The sequence below is a fragment of the Vidua macroura genome, chromosome 27 (genome assembly GCF_024509145.1).
Source record: "Vidua macroura isolate BioBank_ID:100142 chromosome 27, ASM2450914v1, whole genome shotgun sequence".
NCBI lineage: Eukaryota > Metazoa > Chordata > Aves > Passeriformes > Viduidae > Vidua > Vidua macroura.
In genome coordinates, this window is record NC_071597.1 from 5,469,452 (window position 1) to 5,489,918 (window position 20,467).

The window sequence follows — 20,467 nt, forward strand, 5'->3', positions numbered from 1 at the left end:
GTAGAACTGGGATTGTGGGGGTGGAGTTTGAATAGAAGTGTGTGATATCACAGGGTGGAAAACTTAGAGGTTAAGGGTTTAGAATACAGTAATATATAAAAAGTAAGATGGAGGTTTTGGGGTAGAAGCTGCTCCTTCTTCACCTTCTTCTTCTCCTTCTTCTCCACCTTCTTCTCCACCTTCTTCTCCACCTTCTTCTTCACCTTCTCCTTCACCTTCTCCGTGGGTTTGGGTGGTTTTGCGTAATTGGATAAAAAAGTCCACATTACAGGCCATGGGTGGTTGGTTATAGGGTTAAAAGTAAAAATAATTTAGGTGTCATTTCTTAATTGGACATTTTATCCTTAAAAGGCCTTTTAAGGAGAGAGATACGACTTCATTTCTAGCTTGTTAGAGTTAAGTGCTGCAGAACTCATGGTTTGTGACACTGTAACATAGATAAGAAATAATAAACATTTGGGTCCAAACAAAAAATACTGTCTTGTGCATTTGATCCCAACCTTAAGAGAAAAAAGAAGTGAAGAATCCACAGGAAGCAGCTTGGCCCTGCCCTGGCAGGTGTCCAGCCCCCATGAGTGGAATGGGAGCAGATGAGTGATGCCACATCCCCACACTGTCCTGTTTCGCTGTCCAGACTGAAGAAAACTGGGCAAAAAGCCAGCCTGGGACATGTGATCTGCCCAAATCTGGTTAAATTAGAAATACCTGTACATTTTTCATTTCTGAGAAATCACTCCCAGCTCCCAGCCCCTCCTCAGGTTGTACTCCCTGTTTTCATTTCCTGCTGCCTTCTGGCATCACTTCCCAGCAAATCTGTGTGGAGTCCTGGCCCAGACTGAAACTCCAGGGACCTTTCCCAGTATTGCAAACATCCCTGGAGTCACTGACCCCCAGAAGCTGTGGGCAGAGGGCAAACATTGCCTGGACTTTATCTACAGGTGCCCAGGGTCCTCTGCCAGCCCCGCTTTCCTCACTGGGTGGGACACAAGGACCCCATTTCAGAGCCTGCAGCGGATCAGACACAGATCCAGAGTGATCCAAGAGCTGCGGGGGGAGGCTGTGGCTGTTCCCAACATCCACATCCTGCTGGAGACACGATGTCTCCAGCCCTTCCCATTCTCTTCACCATCCTGCTCCTCTCAGTCGGGGCCTCTGGAGCACCGTGAGTCCCCTCTGTGTCCATCTGTGCCTGCTGGGGTGGTTTAACCTTGGCTCCTTGGCAATTCCTGGTGGGATTCAATCCCTCCTGTGCTTGCTGGGGTGGTTTGACCTTGGCTCCTGGCCGTTCCTGGTGGGATTCAATCCCTCCTATGTCTGGTAGGATGGTTGAGCTTCAGCCTTTTGGCAATTCTTGGTGGGATTCAATCCCTCCTGTGCCCTGGTTGCCGCCCAGGGTGTCCCAACTGCTCAGGCTCTCCTTGCCCAGGAGCACTGAGGACACAGCCCCGGTGGCCCTGGTGGCCCTGGTGGCTCTGGGGAGCTGTTGTGCCCTCACCTGCAGAGCTGAGCTGAGGAGCCCAGGACAGCCCAGAAGCAGAGAGGGTAGGCTGGGGGGGTTCCTGTGCTCCATGGGGCTTTTCCAGGTCTCCGTGGGGCCGTGCTGGATGTGCCTCAGCCCCAGGGCTCTTCTGTCCCTTGTCCCTGCCAGGAGTTATGTGGTGGTGTCCCCGGCCGTGCTGTACCACCCTCACCCTGCCACGCTCTGGGTGCACCTCAGTGACCTCCAGGGGCCTGTCCAGGTCCACGTGCAGCTGCAGGGGGACAGTGGGACCCCTCCCACCACCCTGCTGAGGAGAAACGTCCTGGAGCCTCATCTGCACCTGAACGTCACCTTCCCTGTGAGTGTCACCCCAGTGTCACCCCAAAGCAGCTGGGAGCAGGCAGGGAGGGCCTGGGTGGCCTCCAGGCCGTTTCCATCAGGACTGGGGACAGATGTGGCTTCCCCATCTTGTGGCAGGGTCTCACCCCTCTCACTGACAAAGCCAGGCTCAGCTGGTTATCCCGGCTGGAGTGATCCCATCTGCAGAGCTGCAGGGTGCTGGGGGACCCTGGCTGTGGGGGGCTCCTGGGGCTGGGGGTGCTCTGGATCCCCCGGGCACCGTCCTTGTCCTCTCCCCGAGCTTGCTGATCCCCCCGCAGGCTCCAGCCCCCGCCAAAGGGAAGGAGGAAATCGTGGCCCTGCACGTCTCCATCCAAGGAGATTCCCTGGATGTCTCCGAGTCGAAGAAGGTGATGCTGAGAGCTCTGAGCCCCGGGATATTCATCCAGACGGACAAGGCTGTCTACAAGCCTGGGCAGGAAGGTGAGGGGGCAGGAGGAACCACCCTGCCCTGGGGACAGCCCTGGTGTGAGGAGAGGGGTGAGGGGGCCGAGCCTTGTTCCTGCACTGCCTGGAAACGGGAGGGGTTATCCCGGGATGTCCTGGAATGTCACAGGGCAGTGCCAGGGCTCGCTGGAGGCCGTGCTGCTGAGGGGCAGTGCAGGGCTCAGGGTGGGTTTCCATCCACCTTCCCACGGGGAATCCCCTCCCTGCGGATGAAGCCGCTCCTCCATCTCCGTTTCCTTTCCCAGTGAAGTTCCGAGTTGTCTCTTTGGATAAAGACCTGACCCCCAGCAAGCAGAAGGTGAGAACAGGGCTGGGACGCGGGGAGGTGCCAAGGGCTCCCTGCAGTGTCCCAGCCGACCGTGGGAGAGGTGTGGGAGTCACCTTTCCCCTCGGGAATGCTGCCCCGGCCAGCTCTGCCCGCGGAACTGCCCCCGGGGCAGGGATGCCCTGTGCTGGGCAGGGGTGCAGCAGGATCAGGAGAAAGCAGAGGGCACGTGTGACACGGGAATGTGCCCGTGCCAGCTCCCGGTTAGGGATGCAGCCCTGCTGAGTGGGCAGTGGGGAATGTGCTGATATCCATCAAGGCACCAGACACCAGGAATACCGGCAGGCAGGCTCAGCCTCTGGCACCCCTGAGCAATCACTGGGGTCTCTGGAAGTGCAGTATGTTCCCAGATTAAAGGGGTTCTGGACCCTTCCTAAGGCACTGGGAGATGCCACCTCTCTGTGTCATGCTGGCAGTGCCCTCGGCTCAACCCTGCCTGAGCCAGGCTCAAAATCCATCCCAAAGCATCTTGAGGGCTGGGAAGCTCACGGCATCCCTCCCCCGCTCTGCCCCACCCACGGTTGTGCCCGCCCCGCTGAGACCCCAAAGAATGGAATTGCTCCTCTGACCATCCTCTCTTTGCTTTCCAGCTGCCCCTGGTGTTCCTGAAGGTCAGTTTGGGACCCCCAGGGGGTGGGGTGGGCTCGGAGGGCGGGGAGAGGGGGCACAAGGCACAGCCAGGGGTTGTTTGCCAGCTCCCCGGGTGCTGATCCCGTGTGTCCCTGTCAGGACCCCAGCGGGAATCGCATCGCACAGTGGCGGGAGCTGAGCCCTCGGCAGGGAATTGTGGATTTGTCCCTCCCGCTGGCCTCGGAGCCGGCCCTGGGCACCTATACCATCAGTGTGGAGGGGAAGAGCCATTCCTTCAGCGTGGAGGAATATGGTACATGGGCACTGGGAAGTGGGACCCCACCATGGGCAGCAGGTCTTGACCCCCTGCAGCCACCCAGATGTTGTCACTGTCCTGGGAGTGACCATGCTGTGTCCTTGTGCCTGTCCACTAGTGCTGCCCAAGTTTGAGGTAACCATTCATCTCCCCAGCGTGCTGTGGGAGCAGGACGAGAAGTTCCCGGTGGAGATTTGCGGGCGGTGAGATGGGAACGGGGAATGGGGGGGATGGGGGGGTCCAGCGGGGTGGGGGCCCGCAGCACAGCCTCTCCCCTGTCCCCACACAGCTACACCTACGGGAAGCCCGTCCAGGGGAAGGTCCAGGCTGACTTGTGCCTCAGCCAGAGGCTCTGGTCTTACCAGAGGCAGGAGACCTGCACCCAGGTTACTGGGCAGGTGAGTGTGGCCGGGACTGGGGGTGTCACTGGGCTGGCTCCTTCCCGGGAATGCTGCTGATGGGGTTGATCTTCCCTCCAGACGCAGAAGAACGGCTGCTTTTCCACAGAGGTTTCATTGACCGCCTTAAAGGAGATGGCTTTGGGGTTCAGGAAGGAACTTGAAGTCGAGGCATCGCTGGTGGAGGATGGGACAGGTGGGGATGGGGGTGTGGCCATCCTTACGTGCTCCCAAGGGATTGGTGTTCCCACCCAAAAGCGCTGCTGGGATTTAGGGATGCACATGCAGGGATGGGGTTTGGGCGCGGGTGTGAGTCAGGTCAGCCTAGCAAGACTTGGAATTCCACGTGGAGGAAAAATGCCATTCCAAGATCCAGCAGCTCTGGCAGTGCTGGGAGCTGAGTCCTGGCAGTGCAGAGAGGTTGGGTTCAGCCAGGCTGGTGGGGTGGCTTCGCCTCCCAGCGCGTCCCTCACTCACCACCCCGCTACACCAGGAGTGCCCGGCCTGGCTGGAGAGAGGAGAGCAGGGCTTGTCCCTGTGCCCAGCGCCCCAGGGGGCTCCTCATGGTGGTACTTTGGTGAGGAGCCTTTTCTGAAGTGTCTGCCCCCAGCTGCACCCTGGCTTTAGGTCTGAAATATTCCACAGGGCTTGTGCTGCTCTTGTAGGAGATGCAAACTGTGCTGGGAGCTGCAGGAGGAAAGCCCAAATGTCCGGGGACCTTTCCTGCATGGGGACAGGGCCACTGGCTGGAGCTAAGCTGTGTCTTGCACACCCTGAGCTCCCCACTCGCTCTCCGCAGGGCTGGAGATGAAGAGCACCAAGAGCTGCAAGGTTTTACGCAGAACAGTCACGGTCACCTTTGAGAACCCCGATCACGTCTACAAGCGGGGCCTCCCCTACACCGGGACGGTAACGGAAAATCCCCTCTTCCCCATGGGGCTCACCTGCCCCTGCTGCTCCCAGCCCTGCTCCTGCCCACCCCAGCCCTGTTCTGCCACAGCTGCAGCCCCAGTCGTGGCATCCCCCCTTCCCTCCTGCACAGATCCGGCTGCAGGGAGCCGATGGCTCTGGGCTGCCCCAGAGGCAGGTCCTGCTCTCAGTCAGGAACCAGGGAAAAGAGAGGACACAAAGCTTCCTGACGGACAGCTCAGGGAGAGCCTCCTTCCAGCTGGACCCCTCTGGCTGGAGTGACTTGGTCTCCTTGAGGGTAAGTGCCCCACCCTTGTCCCCCCCCAGGAGGTCCCGGAGCTGCTTCCTCCAGTGGGGTGGGGCCTTGGAGCTGCACCAGCCTCGGGGGTGCTGGTGGATTCACCCCGATTCCCACCTCAGGCTCAAGTCAGCAGGACAGCTGAGAACCAGGAGGGCTCAGCAAGACTCAGGTCCCAAGGTGCCTTTCTGACAGTCATGCCCTACTCATCCAAGAGTGGGAGCTTCCTGCACATCCGTGACCCGGAGGGGGAGCTGCCCTGCGGCCATTCCCAGCAGGTCCACGTGGATTCCATCTTTGGCAAGGAGGCTTTAGGCAGTGAGCTGGAGAACCTGGATCTGGTTTTCATGGTGAGCCCCGGCCCAGGGCAGGAGGGCAGCAGGAATCAGGGGGGTTGTGTGGGAAGGGCCACATCTCCACACACGTTGTTCATGGTGCTGTCCCCAGGGACAGGACAAGGAACAACCTGTCCTGGAGAGACTGAGGGACCTGTCAGAGGAGGTGGCTACTGCCACTGTTGGGCCTGCACCCCCATGGGAACTGTTGAGGGACTGGAGACCAAGCATCCCAGAACTCTCATTGTGGGTCCGTCCTCCACCAGGGCACTTTGATTCCACACTCAGTATCTGTTTTGTTTTCACCCCCTCCTCTGCAGGTCCTGGCCAAGGGGACCATTACCAGCATCTTCAGGAAAGAGGTCGCTGCAAAGCCTGGTACGTCCCATGGCATGGAGGGGCTGTGCAGGGCTCTGCTCCCTGTGCCTGCTCCTCACAGAACCATGGAATGGTTTGGGTTAGAAGGGGCCTCCAAGCCCATCCCATTCCATCCCCCTGCCCTGGGGTGACCTTGCACTCTCCCAGGGTGCTCCAAGCTCTGTCCAACCTGGCCTTGGACACTTCCAGGGCTGGAGCAGCCACACTTTCTCTGGGTAACATCTCTCCCCTTTCCATGGCCCAGGACAGAGAGCCTCCCTCTCCCTGGAGCTGCCCATCGGGCATGAGCTGGCGCCCATGGCCAGGCTTCTGGTCTATGTGGTGCTACCCAACGGCGAGATGGTGGCTGATTTCACTGAGCTCTACGTGGCCAAGTGCTTCCCCAACCAGGTGAGAGGAGTTGGGTTGTCCATGGCTGCCTGCCTTGGGATCCATCCCGCTCCAGGAGCATCGCAGTGTCATGGTCTCCCAACCCATTCCCTGCTCCCCAAACCCTCTGAGAAGAGCCTTCCCTACCCGGGGCTCGGTCCTGCCCTCCACAGGAGGTGACTGCCCTCTGGCCCTGTCCCCTGGTGTCCCTGTGCAGGTGAAGATGGCGTTTTCCGAGGCCAGGGCCCTGCCTGGGGCAGTGCTCAGGCTGCAGCTGGGGGCTGCCCCGGGCTCCCTGTGTGCTGTCCGAGCTGTGGATCGCAGCGTGCTGCTTCTGAAGCCTGAGGCTGAGCTCAACGCTGAGGCCGTGAGTGCTGGCCCTGCCTGGGGTCCCCCTGCAGCCTCAGGAGCAGCCTGGGCTGGGGGTGGGATGATGTTGGCTCAAGTGTCCCTCAGATGGACCCAGAGATGCAGTGGGCAGAGCCCTGTGCTCTGAAAATGAGGGTTTTGTATGTTTTTATTCCCAGGTCTACAAAGCACTGCCTGAATTCAACTACCCCCGCAGCATCCAGGATGAACCATGTGGCTTTTACTGGCGGGACTCCAAGATGGAAACCTACAAGTTATTCCAGGTGAAGCCCCTGCCCACCTGGGCCTCCTGGTTCCTCCCCATCCAGGATCCACCCGTGCTTCTCACAAGTGCTGGGAAAGCTTCACCTGTGGCAAAGGACTTCCCTTTCCTGCTGAGCCCAGGCTCCTTCTCCACTTGTTTTCTGTAGTCCTGGGACTACTCAGTGCTGGAATAGGGATATTCCTCCTGCTGGCTGTGGAGCTGGACAACCTCTGCTTTTTCACAGGGTGCAACACTGAAGCTCTTCACCAATGCCAAGACCAGGGAGCACTGCCCACCCAGGCCCCCCATCGTTGGAATGCCGGGTCCTGGAGGTGAGCACAGCCCTTGTGCTGAAAGGAGCAAAGAGCTGGTGGCCAGTTCTGGCTGCTGTGTTCTCAGGGACTTGGAGTCACCCAGAAAACACAAAGGGGCACCAAAGAGGGTGGAAGAGGATGGAAAAGGATTTTGGTCGCCCTTGTACTGGCTCCAGCTGAGACCTGAGGCCCTCAAATTCTGCTCTGCCTTTTCCAGGAGAGTGGGAAGAATCCCGTGTAGTGGGGGGAAGCAATATTCATCCAGAAATTAAGACAGTGTACAGCCAAGCCATCCCAGGCATCAAGGACGTGGAAGAGCCCCCAGCACCCAGGATGTACTTCCCAGAGACGTGGCTATGGGACCTGGTGCCTGTGGGGTGAGAGGACAGCTTCCAAGGGAAGGGAGCTGGGGACCTCAGGGCTCCTTCTCCCTGTGGGCTGGCACCAGCAGTGTCACAGCGGTGCCACTCAGGCGATGCCACCAGCCATGGTTGGGTGGCCTCATGTTGTTCTCCATGCAGGGAGGGCGGCTCTGCCGAGGTGACGGTGACAGTGCCCGACGCCATCACAGAGTGGGAGGCCGGGATGTTCTGTACGGCCCCACAGGGCCTGGGGCTGTCCCCTGCTGTCACCCTCACGGCCTTCCAGCCATTCTTCGTGGAGCTGGCGCTGCCCTACGCCGTGGTGCGCCACGAGACCTTCACCCTCAGGGCCACCGTCTTCAACTACCTGCGCCAGTGCCTGCGGGTGAGCCGGGATGGGCAGGGACCCTGATGGAGCTGTGCCGTGCTCTGGCAGGTTCAGGTGAGGCCGGGGAGGTGACCCTGGCTCTGGGGCTGATGGAGCCATGGCACTGCCCTGCAGGTTCAGGTGACGCTGGCAGAGTCGGCAGAGCTGGAGGTGTCACTGAGTGCTGGGGACACCTACAGCAGCTGTGTCTGTGCAGATGAAGCCAAGACTTTCCAGTGGGGCGTGCGAGCCACCAGCCTGGGTACAGAGCTGTCACCACCCCACCCTGCTGCCCAGGGACCCCCTCAAGGGATGGGGTTAGGTGGGAAGGGAGGGCAGGAACCCCACAGCATCTGGGGAGTTCTCCCTCGCTCCACTCCCACCCTTCCTGGGGACCCCAAGCCTAGTCCAGCCAGCCCCACCCCAAGCGCAGGGGGCTATGCTCAGGTTTGGGGGTTCCCTGGGGACTCAGGGCCATGTTTGCACCGTCAGGGGAGGTGAACATCACTGTGAGCACTGAAGCCCTCAGCTCCACCGAGCCTTGTGGCAACGAGCTGCCCCTGGTGCCGGCCCAGGGCCGTGTGGACACCGTGATAAAGCCCCTGCTGGTGCAGGTCAGAGGGTTGTGGAGGAGGAAAATGGGATGGATTTGGGAGCAGGGTGCAAACAGCCCTCGGGGGGCAGTGGGAGAGCACCCAGACATGAAGGCAGCGGTGACCAAGGGGACTGGGGGACAGGCAGGTCCCTGCTCCTGACTGACTCTGGTGCTGCTTCCTCACAGCCTGGGGGGATCCTGGTGGAGAAGACTCACAGCTCCCTGCTCTGCCAGGAAGGTAGGACTGGCCAGAGGGGTCGGGCAGTGCCGTGGGATGTGGGCCAGGGGTGCTTGGCCACTGGGCACAAGGGCCACCAGTCCAGAGGAGCCAAGGGTCAGGGTGCCTAGGCAGGAACAGGGTGGATGAGGCTGCCATGGGACAGGCTAGAAAGAGTCAGGCATTCCCACTGTCGTGGCCCTCTGTCCCCACAGGTGTTGAAGAAGTGTCCTTGGAGATTCCTGCAAACATCCTGGAGAGCTCCCAGAGAGCCCACATCGCCGTGATGGGTAAGGGACAGGCCGGGGGACCCTGGGGACCACGGGGGACAGGGTGGGTGCAGAGGTCCCCAGGCTCAGCAGGACGTGGGACCACCCCGAGCAGACACGGAAGGGGACACGGGTGCTGGTGACGGGGCACAGCTGATGATGTGTGCCCCTGGCACAGGTGACATCCTGGGCAATGCCCTGCAGAACCTGGACAGTCTCCTGGCCATGCCCTACGGCTGTGGGGAGCAGAACATGGTTCGCTTTGCCCCCAACATCTACATCCAGCAGTACCTGGAGAAGACCGGGCAGCTGCTGCCCGACATCCGCGCCAAGGCACAGGGGTTCCTGCAGAGCGGTCAGTGGGACCCCGACTCCCTGCCTGGGAGGGCCACCACTGTCCCACAGCGCCCTCCTCACTCCACCTGGCTCCCCTGGGCACAGAAATAGTGGCCGGTCCCCATGTCCTCCTGCAGGGTACCAGCGGGAGCTGCTGTACAAACACGACGATGGCTCCTACAGCGCTTTTGGGAAGAGTGATTCCGAGGGCAATACCTGGTGAGGGCTCTGCAGCTGCATCCAGGGCTCCTCCTGCCACGCAGGTAGCCCCCGTGCTGACCCTCAGCCCTCTGATGTCTCCCTGGCTCCAGGCTGACAGCGTTTGTCCTCAAGTCCTTCGGGCAGGCCCGAGCCTACGTGGCCATCGAGGAGCGGCACATCACCGACGCGCTGCGGTGGCTGCAGCAGCGCCAGAAGAAGAGCGGCTGCTTCCAGAGCATGGGGAAACTCTTCAACAACGCCCTGCAGGTGGGGCAGGGCTGGGGTGGGGACTCAAGAGTGTGGTCTGGGCAGTGGGGGTGTCGCTGTGTTGGTGTCACAGCCCAGCCAGACCCGTGTCCCCCTGTCCCCTTACAGGGTGGTGTCTCGGATGAACTCTCACTCTCGGCGTACGTGACGGCAGCGATGCTGGAGCTGGGACTGCCCCAGCTGGTGAGGATGGACCCTTCTTCCCCACAGGGACTGGTGGGGTGGGGACAGCTGCTGGACAGGGGATTGGCCATTCCAGGCCACCTCGCAGCACAAATTGGGCACAGCTGGCCACACTGGGCAGCACTGAGTGAGTCCTATGCCCTGGGCTGGCTCCCAACTCTGCTGCCATGCCAGGAGCCAGTGGTGCGCTCAGCCCTCAAGTGCCTGGAGGCTTCTCCCACGGACGACCCCTACACACAAGCCCTGCTCGCCTACGTGTTCGGGCTGGCGGGGCTGCGGGAGCAGCAGCAGGCGCAGCTGCAGCGCCTGGCCCAGCACAGCGTCAGTGCAGGTACTGCCCAGGCAGGGCACTGTGGGCAGTGCCACCTCTGGGAGGGACCCCAGCCCAGCCCGCAGCAGGGGCTGAGCTGCCGCCCCTTCTCCCGCAGAGGGGCTGCTCTACTGGCGGAGGAAGGAGCAAGCTCAGAAGCCCTCGGAACTGTCCTGGGCCGCGGCTGCGCCGGCCGAGGTGGAGATGACAGCTTATGTCCTGCTGGCCTACCTGTCCCAGCCCTCAGTGTCCCCTGCTGACCTGGGAACAGCATCCCAGATCGTCCGCTGGCTCTGCAAGCAGCAGAACCCCTACGGGGGCTTTGCCTCCACGCAGGTACTTGCCCTGGGCTCCACGGGCTGCTCTAAACTGGCCCCTCCCAGGAGCTGTGCTCAGGGGTGACCCTGGCGCTGTCCCCATGCACAGGACACCGTGGTGGCCCTGCAAGCCCTGGCCAAATACGCCGCTCTGACCTATGGCAGCAACGGGGACATCACAGTGACAGTGACATCGCCCTCAGGGACGGTGCAGGACTTTGTGCTGGACAGCAGCAACCGGCTGGTGCTGCAGCGGGCGGCCCTGCCCAAGCTGCCAGGCACCTACGGGCTGCGAGCCCGCGGGCAGGGCTGTGCCCTGGCACAGGTGGGTACAGCCTGGGCTCCCTGTCCTTGGCCCTGTCCCTGTGCCCTCACTGGGCTCACCCTGTGCTGTCCCCCAGGTGACCCTGCGCTATAACGTGCCCCCCCCTCCCAGCACGGGGGCATTTGAGCTGCGGGTGGAGACAGAGCCGCTGCCGGGCACACCGAACCCGCAGTTCCTGCTCCGCCTCTGGGCACGGTAGGGACCGGGGCTGTCCCGGGTTTGGGGAGGACAGCAGCAGCCAGGGAGACAGGGAATCCCTAAGCCCATGCTGGGGCTCTGCCCTTGCAGGTACAGTGGGGAGCGTCCTGCCACCAACATGGTTGTCATCGAGGCCAAGCTACCATCAGGCTACAGCCCGGACAAGAAATCCATGGTGGAGGTGAGGAGCCCCCCACCCCCCTTTGGGATACTCCATCCCACAAGTCCCTGCCTGGGGCTGTAGGACACAGAGGACACCTGCTCGGGGTGCTGGCCACCCATGGAGCAGCTGTGGCCCCTCCTGAGCTGTGTCCCTGCAGCTGAAGAGGCAGAACCTGGTGAAGAAAGTGGAGGTGCAGCCTGACCAGGTGACCATTTACCTAGACCAGGTGAGATGGGGACAGGAGCCCTGGGATGTGGGGGGGTTCCCCCATGGTGGGTGGCTACACCTCCCCCCTGGGCTGTCTCCACAGCTGAACAAGAAGGAGGAGACCTTTTCCTTCCGAGCCCAGCAGGACTTCCTGGTGAGCAACCTCCAGCCGGCCACTGTGTCCCTGTACGACTACTATGAGACAGGTGAGCCCTGCAGGGCCGTGTCCCCTAGCCCTGCTGCCAGCCCTGCAGCCCCAGGGGCTCAGTGGGGTCTGGCTGATCTCCCAGCTCCCACTGATGAACTTTGGCTCGTTAAGGGAGCAGCTCCTCCCAGGCCTGTGGTCACCACTTCTCCCATTGCAGGTGACCGTGTGGATGTGGCCTACACTGCACCCCCCAGCTCAGGTAGGGGCTGAGCCTGCCAGGCCAGAGGTCACCCCACCCTTGGGACCCTGATGGGGACCTGGAGGGCCCCAGGGGAAGGACGGCAGGGAGTGGGGACACAGGAGCCCAACCCGGAGTCCTGCCCTGATTGTTGGGCATTTGCCGACCAGAGCTCGGGGGCAGAGGTCAGGGACTGGCACTGGCAGCCTGCCCAGGTGTGCAGGAGATGCTGTGCCCTCTTTGAGGGGCTCAGCCCTCATCAGCCCCGGCCTTCCTCCAGCTTGAGTTTGGGGGGCTCTGGGGTCACACAGGGGCTGGGACACTGAGCTCCAAGGGATGGGGCTCAGCCAGAGGGTCAGGGCAAGCAAGGGCAGTGGTGGGGGGGCAAGTGCTGGGGCCACTCCTCTCACAGCATTCCCATATTCCCTTTTGAAGAGGACAAGGAAAATGTCTAACTCAGCCTGGAGACTAGCAGCCCATCCCTGCCCCTGCCCCAGCACCTGCGGCCACCGAGGACGGGGACAGCTGAGGGTCTCTGCTCCCACCCTGGCCATGGTCCTGACCCACCACTTGGGCAGGAGATGGCCCAGAGACCCTCCCAGCAGCACTGGCCTCCAGCAGGGCCCCTCTGGATGGAGCCACAGCTCCCCGCCAGGATGTGCAGCCAAGGGGCTCCTGCAGGCCCAAGGACACACACGGCTTCTCCAGCCGGCCACACAATGGACGCGGCTGAGCAGCCACAGTGGGGACACAGGCACAGGGACACCCCCGGACCACCTCCTGCCAACCCTGCACGGGGGCTCTGGGGTGCCAGCTCTGGCCTCTCCCCTCCCCACAGCACCTGAAGGGGACCCAGAGCTCCTCCCTTGTGCCAGAGCTTCCCTGGCAGGTCCCCACCACCCCTCACCCCCCTGGGATCCACAGTGCCCCCTCCCCAGCACTGACACAATGCCAGTGTCACCCCAAGGGACTTGGGGACACTGCAATCCCAGCACAAACCAGTCAGGTGCCTCTTAGAGAGAAGCTAGGGCCTGGGTCTAAATAAAGCCATACAGTCAAGCACTTCTTTGCTCTTGGTCTTTCTTTTCCTTGAGGGTCCCACGCCAAAAGGGGGTGGGGACAGAGGGGACAGGGTGGCTGGGGTGGCCAGGGGCAGCAGGTGAAGGTCAGGAGAATCAATCCCTGTCAGACAAAGCTGGGTGGGCTCTTGGGGCATGAGCAGCTGTACAGAACACACCCAGCAGTGCCCTCTCTGCCTGTGACATGGCACAAGGGGACATGGCAGTGCCAGCACGGGTCCCTCACTGCACCCAGATGCATGACACAGCCCTGGGCAGCCTCAGGCAGGTTAAACTCTGCTGTCCTGAGCAGCTGCTCCAGGCAGAGGCACCACTATTCTACCACCTCAGTGACAAATCTGGCCCAGGGGTGTCCCCCAGAGCCACACCCTCCCTGGGGACAGCTGGGGCTGACTTGGATGCTCCTGTCATGTCCCCAGGGGGAGTCACCCAGCAGAACCAGCCTGGTGACACCTGGAGCTGTGGCCAGGGGCCGGGGGCCACAGCACTGGGGCCAAATGACTCCTCTGTGCCCCAGGGGAGGCCACACACACTGTCACAGCAAGGCACGACTAAGCAAGGTGTGGCCAAGCCCCACCCTGTCCCCAGGGCTCCTGAGGTGGCAGTGGAGCACAGGAGCCAGCCCTGTGCCCCAAGCAGAGTCCCTTGCTGGGGATGGAGCCACTCCCACCTCACTTGTGGCGCTTTTTCTTCTGCTCTTTGCGCTTCTGAGCCCTCACGTCCTTCTTGAGGCGGCTGTCGACCACCTTGAACTGGCCCTTGACACCGGGGGGACGCCGCACCCGGCGTCCCACGCCCTTCTTGGCCACCAGGTAGGTGACCTGGCGCTTCTCCTTGGCCAGCCCGGCCTTCTTGTAGATGCTGCAGGAGAAGGACAAAAGTCAGAGTGAGTTTGGGTGGGACAAAAACCAAACACAGTGTTGGGACAACATCGGGTCCCACTCCTCCTCTGGCTGTGCCACCCCTGGATCAGCCTGGCTGGGGACACAGAGCTGTCCCAGTGGCTGCAGGGACACGGCCCCAGCAGCCAGCCCAGCCACAAAGGGATGAGCTGGATCCTGGCTTGGCCACTCACCGGCGCAGCTGGGCCACCTTCTCCCGCTCCGAGATGTCCACAGTGCTCACCACAGCCTCGGCCTTCTTCTTCATCTGCTCCAGCTTCTTCAGCATCTGAGGGACAGCCAGGGGGGACATTGGGTCAGAGGAGGGACAGGGGAGTCAGAAGAAGGATAGGGGGTCAGATGTGGGACAGCAGGATCAGAGAAGGAACAGGGGGGTCAGAGATGGGACAGGGCATCAGAAAAGGATGGGGTATCAGACATGGGCCAGGGCCTTTGGAGGAGGTACAAGGAGGTCAGAGGGAGGACTGAGGCCCTGGGAGAGGAGTCAGGGCTCAGGGCACTCCTGGGAGCCCACCCCTACTCACCCTTCGCTTCTTGCGGGCCTTGGCCTCCGCCACCTTCTTGATGGGGCGGGCGTTGATCTCCTTCCAGCGCTGCCGATAGGCCTCGACCGTCTGCTTGTCCACGGGCAGCTGCCGGCGCCGGTGCTGCCGCTCCTCCTCCGTGAACCACTCGGGCAGCTCCCCCTCCTCCTCATTGTAGGAGTACCTGGATGGGGCCAGGTGACCTGTGAGCAGGACATGGGGCCCCACTACACCTGTCCCCGCTGGGGAGCAAACCCTGCAGCCCCAGCTGGTACCTGTTGAAGGAATCGTCGATGAGGTCCCGCCGGGCCTTTTTGGAGGTGGCAATGACAGAGCCAAGGGCCAGGCCCTCTGCATCCAGGACTCTTTTCACTGTGGGACATGGGACAGCTTGGCCTGGCTGCAGCCCAAGAGCCAGGGAGCAGCCCTGGGGAGCATGGTCTGTGCCTGCCCCCCTCTCCTGTCCCTCCTGAGGGACCCCCAGGTCTGTCCCTGCCCCCCATCTCCTGTCCCCCCCAAGGGATCTCCAGGGCCCCCCACTCACCTGGGTTCTCAATAGGCACCACCTCAAAGCCACAGGGCTCGACACGGCCCCGCTTCCTCCCCACCGGTGCCAATGGCCTGGGGAGAGGAACGAGCAGAGCTGGGGTCCCTCAGCTCTCCAGGACTGTGGAGATGAAGGGACACCCAGACCACCCTCAGCCCCCACCTCTCATCTTCACTGCTGCTGTCATCGTCACTGCTCTGCTCCTCCTGAGCTTCACTGGCATCGGGAGCTGTGGCTGCTGCAGGGGTGGGCTCGGCTGGAGCCTCCTCCTGGGCCACCTGCTTCTTCTTCTGCCCTTTCTTTGTTGTTTTGTCTGGGAATGGGAAGCACTGGGTGAGACAGAGCCAAGGCAGACCCTGCTGCAGACCCTCCTCTAGAGATCCTGCTCATTAACACGGCATTAATGACAGCTTGTTAGTGACACAGACTGGGAACACTCTCTGGTCTAGTGGCAGCTGCTCCTGCCAGGCTTGGAATTGGGTGCTCTTTGAGGTACTTTCCAGCCCAAACCATTCCATGCTGCTACTCAGGGCAGCATCCCCCTTGAGGCTGGACCCAGTGCCCCACAGGAGACTGAGGGACTGTCCCTCTGTGTCCCCTCACCTCTCTGAGCCTCACGCTGCCTCTCAGCCAACATCTGGGCCTGGCCCAGCTCCAGCTCCTCGTCGGCGTCATCCTCGATGCCAGCAAAAGCGTCCTAGCGTGGGGAACAGTGGGGTCAGCCCCAGGGAAGGCCTGGGCAGGGGGCCAGCCCCGGGGGGGGGGGGGGGGGGGTCAGCCCCAGGGAGGGGGAGGGTCAGCCCCAGGACAGTCTGGGGAAGCTGCTGGGGCTGAAGCTGCTCCATCATCCCTGCCCCACAAGTGGGACTCACCTTCCCGAACCACAGGCTGGTCTGTCGCTCCTCCAGCACTGACTTCTCCTCCAGGGGCACCAGCAAGGGATTCTCCACATCCTGCCCTTCCTCATCCTCCTCCTCCTCTTCCTTCTGCTTAAACTTTGCCCTGTAACCCGGAGCAGCAGGCTCGGTGTCCCCAGCCCTGGCTGGGTCCTGGAGCTGCTCCCAGGGCCGCCCCTGCCCCAGGAGACCTCTCCCCTCTCACCTCTTTCCCCCCTGCTCCCGCTGCAGCTTCCGCTGCCGGGCCTCGATCTCCAGCAGCTCCTCTGGGTCCAGGTCGCTGGCCAGGGACACGTCGTCCTCTTCGTCGTGATCCGACACATAAATGTCATCATCCCCAGGGCTGATCTCCAGCAGGGCGTCGGCCGAGGCCATGTCCCCGCGGGACAGCTCATCCAGCAGCTGCAGCACAGGTTACAATCACACAGGTGACACAAGTGACAAGCCAGTCCCTGTCTCACCCCGCTGTCCCCAGGAGCTCCCCACCCACCGGGGTCCTGTGGATGCTCTTCAGGGAGAACATGCTGGTGTCACCATCGTCAGCGATGGACACTCCAGGCAGGTCCATCTTCAGCTCCACACGCTCCCGCTGCTTCCTCTGCTCCTTCAGGATCTTCTTCTTCTTCCTGGAGAAGGCAAAGGAATGAGACCACACTGTCCCCATCACACACAAGCACCCCACAAGCTCAGCCCCTGCCACAGCACTGCCAACCCCCTGTGAGGGGTCCCCAGTGCTGGGACAGCCTGGAACACCTGCTTGGAGGAGCAGAGGAGCCCAAGGACCCCAGACCCACAAACCCCCTCAGCAGAGGGACAGGCTGACAATGCCACCCGCTGTCTCCATGACGGCAATCCCATCTCTCCTCTTCTTTCTACCTCTTCAGCTCTGCCAGCTCTTTGGCCTTCATCTCTGCCAAGGCCAGCTCCACCTCCTCTTGCTCCTTCGCCTCTTCAGCAGCTGCAGCTTTCGCCTCCATCTTCTCCTTCTTCTCCTCCTCCCTGCCCTCTTCCTCCTCACCAGAGCTCAGGCTGCCAAAAGAAAGGAGCTCAGAGGAGCTGTGCTGGGGACAGCCCACCCCAACCTGGGGACAGCCCTGCTCCCTGGCCCTACTTGATATCCAACTCCTTTGCCTGCTCCTTCAGCTTCTTGGCCAGAAACCGCCGCAGCTTTGTTCTCCAGTTCAGCAGGGCCCTGGGTGGGGTGACAGCTGTTAGGGACAGCCAGCAGGCCCAGCTGGGGGCTGTGGCTGCCCCCCAGGCCCAGCTGGGGCCTGCTGGCTGTCCCAGTGTCCCCCAGCACCTGAGCTCCTTGCGGCCCAGCACTCGGATGTCCCTGCAGCACTGGCGCAGCTCCTCCGTGGTGGAGCTGTGATTCTCCAGCTCCCCATCCCCCAGTGTGATCTGGCACAGGAAAAGAGATTTAAATTTAATCCCAGCCTTCTCTCCACAGAACAGGGACAGGGAGCCCTTCCAGCACTCACCTCGTTGGCCTTGGAGAGGAAGTCCACGGGGTTGGGAGCCTTGAGGAAGTCCATGAGGGTGAAGCGGTGGTACAGGGTGGTGTCACCCTCGGCATAGCCTTCGGCCTGGGGGGAAAAGGGGCTGTGGCAGCCAGGGCAGGGGACAGACAGGCAGATACCACCAGCCCTGAATGGTGGATGGGGTTACCTAACTCGTGTCGTGCTGCAGTGGCCACCCTGGTGTGCCTGTGGGCTGTCCTCGAGGACTTTAGAAATTGTTTCCGACCTCAGCCTGAGCTAGAAGAAGTCACCAGCCCCAACCCAGCAGCAGCTCCCAGCCCCAGCCCAGACACAAGAGCTGACAATGGCAGGTTTGTGTCAGCTCCATGCTCAGCTGAGACCACTTGACACAGACTGACTGTCCTAAAGCCACCTCAGAGAGACACAAACCCTGTGGTCAACCCCTGTCGGGTTTAACTGACCCAGCCCCAGCCTCACAGTCCCCACTTCAGCACTTCAGTGACTTTAGGGCTCCAAACCTTCCCCAATCTGGTTTTTCCAACACTTCCCCTCCCAAAAATCTTGCATTCTCCTGAACAATTTTAATTCTCACAAGCTCTTTAGGCCCAGTCCCATTTGTATCTGGCCTTGCTCATACCTTGGGCTTCTTTTTGCTGACCAGCTCACTGACAGACTTGGTGGCAATCTCCACATCCTTGAAAGCATACTTGGGATCAAAAAACTTGCTGTCAATTTTGTCTGGAGCCTGATAACCTGGGATGGAGAGATGAGAGCCGTGAGAGACATTCCTCTGGGATAGAGGGATCAGAACCAACCAGAATAGAGGAATCAGAGCCATTCCTCCTGGGATGGAGGAATGAGAGCTATTTCTCTGGGGAGAGGGCTCAGAGCCATTCCACCGTCCCAGGAGGAATCAGATCCATCAAAACCACTCCTGCTGGGATGGAGTAATCACAGCCATCAGAGCCATTCCTCCCAGGATGAAGGCATCAAAACCACTCCTGCTGGCATGGAGGCATCAGAGCCAGCAGCAGGTTCTCCCAGCCCCATCCCAGCCACTCCAGGTCCCCCTGGCTGCTCACCCTGGCACACCACAAAGATCTCGGCAGACTCGTTGCGGGAAGCCTGGGGCTTGGTGGCCTGGACCTTCTGGAAGAACTGCTGGAAGATCCACAGGAGAGGCTGGTAATCCCGGGAACGGAAAACCTTGGTGATGAACCAGCCACCCTTGCACAGGAACTCACAGGCCAACTTCAGAGCCATGAGGGTCAGGTTGGCTGCAGCAGGAGAGAGCAGGGAGTCAGGGAATGGCCCTTCCCTGGGAGGGTGGAGACAGGCTGGAATGGGCTTCCCAGAGAAGCTGTGGCTACCCCATCCCCAAGGCCAGGTTGGACAGGGCTAGGAGCACCCTGTGACAGAAGAAGGTGTCCTGGCCCACGGCTGGGGCTGGCACTGAATGGGCTTTAAGGTCCCCCCCAGCCCACACCAGCCTGGAACTCTCTGAGGCAGTGAGCTGTCCCCACCCTGGGAGTAGGCGTCGTGCACCCAGCTGGCTCCCACGTTGGGCGCTCCATCGTTCAGCACCACGTCCACCTTCCACGTCTGCAGCTCCTTGCGCAGGGCCTGTGGGACAGGGACACCCCTTTGTCCCTCTCCGAGGACCCCAGCCCATCCCCTGTGACCCCGCTGCCACCAAGGGCAGCAGGTGACCCTGGGACAGTACCTGGCGGCACTTCTCGGTGGTGATGTCCTCCTGCAGCGTCACCACGTTGGGAATGGGCTTGATGGGCACCAAATCCACTCCTGGTTGAAGAAACACAGCAAATCCCCTCAACAGGGACCCAGCCCGTCCCAAATGGCCTCCCCACCCAGCCCCTCCTCCTCCCAGGATCCCCTCTGTCACAGGCAGGGACTGGCCCCGGCTCTGGGGACAGATGCCACCGCTCACCGATGATCAGGCTGGACACCGGCATGAACTTGGAAGCCACCTGAAGCCTGGGAAGAACAGAGGGGAGCAAGGCTGCAGCAGCACCCCAGGAGAGCTCTCACCTGGGACTGCACTCCCGGGGCTTGGCACGGAGCACGGGGCCAGCAGGGATCACACAGGACCCCCCGGGCCGGCTGGTGGCACTGTGGCTGGCCTGTCCCCACTCACCAGCCGCCGGGGGCCGCACACAGGTCCAGCAAGGCCCGGGCCTTCTGCAGGAACTGGAACTTCCGATTGAGCTGCAGCAGCTTGAAGGAGGAGCGGGAGCGGAAGCCTGGGGGGGAGCAGGAGGCTGGTTCTGGGGGTGCCCGGGATCGCAGCCTCCTGTCCCCAGTGCCGGGCACGGCCCTCACCCGTCTCCTTGGCCAGGTGGTAGAACTTGTCCCGCCGGCTCTTGCCCAGTTTGCTTTTCTTGCCCATGTTGGTGGCGGGGCGGCCCCTCGAGGGTGTGGGACGTGCTGTCAGCCAAGGGCTCGGGCCTGGGGGGGAAACGGGGCTGAGGGGCGGCCTAGGGCCCCCGAGGCACTGCAGGGGAGCCCCGAGCTCCCTCGGTGCTCCCTGAGTGCCCCCTGTGTCTCTCCAGCTCTCTCTGAGTGGTCCCCGCGTTACCCCTCCCAGTGCCCCTCCGCTTCCTCCCTCATTGCCCCCCCAGCGCCCCCTCATTGCTGCCGGCACTGCCCCCTCAGGCCCAGCCGCGCCCCGCTGCCCCCGCGGCGCATTTCGGTCCCCTGAAGCCTCGGACCACCCGGGCTCCACGTCCCCTCGCCCTGACACCCCCGTACCCCCTTCCCCAGCCCGAGCCGCCGCCCTCGGGGCACCGACCCGACCCCGATCCAGACCCTGTTCCCGTTCCTGCTCCTGTTCCTGCTCCTGATCCCGGTCCCGGTCCCGGTCCCGCCACGTGCCTACAGCGCCTTCCCGGCGTGCCCTGCGCGAACCAGTCAGCTTCCGCTTCCTCCTGCTCTGGCCGCCATTTTAGGAGTGGCGCACCCTTTCCTCTGCAGCCTGCGGGCGGAAGAAGGGGAAGGATGACGGATCCCTCGGAGGTGCGGGAAACAGTAACGGGCCCGCTCGGTGGCGCGATCACAAGCCAGTCCTTCCCCTCCGGCGCTTTCCCACACGGACACATCGCCTTTGACCGCTCCAAGATGGCAGCGCACCCCCGACACGAGTGATCCTCTATTGTGCATGCGCGCT

At 61.9% G+C, this 20,467-nt stretch overlaps 2 protein-coding genes across 5 annotated transcripts; one reads left to right on the forward strand and one right to left on the reverse strand.

The window, feature by feature from the left end:
* Positions 1–956: 956 nt before the first annotated feature.
* Positions 957–12,916, forward strand: LOC128819801 (alpha-2-macroglobulin-like protein 1). 4 transcript variants are annotated; one of them, XM_054000160.1, is made up of 36 exons: positions 957–1,162; positions 1,649–1,838; positions 2,140–2,302; positions 2,572–2,624; positions 3,242–3,262; positions 3,381–3,534; positions 3,656–3,740; positions 3,827–3,935; positions 4,017–4,131; positions 4,735–4,844; positions 4,978–5,142; positions 5,265–5,492; positions 5,798–5,855; positions 6,100–6,245; positions 6,442–6,591; positions 6,752–6,856; positions 7,082–7,169; positions 7,369–7,528; positions 7,673–7,898; positions 8,016–8,142; positions 8,373–8,494; positions 8,662–8,713; positions 8,908–8,982; positions 9,140–9,316; positions 9,435–9,516; positions 9,609–9,765; positions 9,874–9,948; positions 10,123–10,279; positions 10,377–10,594; positions 10,685–10,900; positions 10,977–11,095; positions 11,189–11,279; positions 11,419–11,487; positions 11,572–11,674; positions 11,834–11,875; positions 12,427–12,916. In XM_054000160.1, the coding sequence occupies exons 1-36, from the start codon at positions 1,098–1,100 to the stop codon at positions 12,585–12,587; spliced, it is 4,434 nt and encodes a 1,477-aa protein (XP_053856135.1). In that variant the 5' UTR covers positions 957–1,097; the 3' UTR covers positions 12,588–12,916. The 4 variants fall into 4 exon arrangements, with proteins under 4 accessions (XP_053856135.1, XP_053856131.1, XP_053856132.1 ...); XM_054000156.1 differs by having other exon boundaries at positions 957–1,838; XM_054000157.1 differs by having other exon boundaries at positions 957–1,838; positions 12,290–12,513.
* Position 12,917: 1 nt separating this feature from the next.
* FTSJ3 (FtsJ RNA 2'-O-methyltransferase 3) lies at positions 12,918–20,140 on the reverse strand. The gene is made up of 22 exons (XM_054000161.1): positions 20,110–20,140; positions 19,624–19,749; positions 19,439–19,544; positions 19,232–19,278; positions 19,007–19,086; positions 18,807–18,906; positions 18,366–18,560; positions 17,921–18,036; positions 17,284–17,388; positions 17,103–17,203; positions 16,914–16,994; positions 16,679–16,831; positions 16,293–16,428; positions 16,008–16,204; positions 15,779–15,908; positions 15,510–15,603; positions 15,069–15,219; positions 14,904–14,980; positions 14,635–14,731; positions 14,360–14,543; positions 14,009–14,103; positions 12,918–13,794 (listed from the first exon to the last, which is right to left on the reverse strand). Exons 2-22 carry the CDS (start codon positions 19,688–19,690, stop codon positions 13,605–13,607), a joined length of 2,502 nt encoding a protein of 833 aa, XP_053856136.1. The 5' UTR covers positions 19,691–19,749; positions 20,110–20,140; the 3' UTR covers positions 12,918–13,604.
* Positions 20,141–20,467: the final 327 nt, after the last annotated feature.

Excerpts from the sequence above, each read along its gene's own strand:
- LOC128819801 (XM_054000156.1), top strand. The coding sequence starts at position 1,311 with ATGTCTGGTAGGATGGTTGAGCTTCAGCCTTTTGGCAATTCTTGGTGG. Across the intron at positions 7,170-7,368 it reads TGGAATGCCGGGTCCTGGAG|GAGAGTGGGAAGAATCCCGT; the intron begins GTGAGCACAGCC and ends TGCCTTTTCCAG. Across the intron at positions 11,280-11,418 it reads ACAAGAAATCCATGGTGGAG|CTGAAGAGGCAGAACCTGGT; the intron begins GTGAGGAGCCCC and ends GTGTCCCTGCAG.
- FTSJ3 (XM_054000161.1), bottom strand. The coding sequence starts at position 19,690 with ATGGGCAAGAAAAGCAAACTGGGCAAGAGCCGGCGGGACAAGTTCTAC. Across the intron at positions 18,037-18,365 it reads GATCTTTGTGGTGTGCCAGG|GTTATCAGGCTCCAGACAAA; the intron begins GTGAGCAGCCAG and ends TCTCCATCCCAG. Across the intron at positions 16,832-16,913 it reads GCAAAGGAGTTGGATATCAA|CCTGAGCTCTGGTGAGGAGG; the intron begins GTAGGGCCAGGG and ends TTCTTTTGGCAG.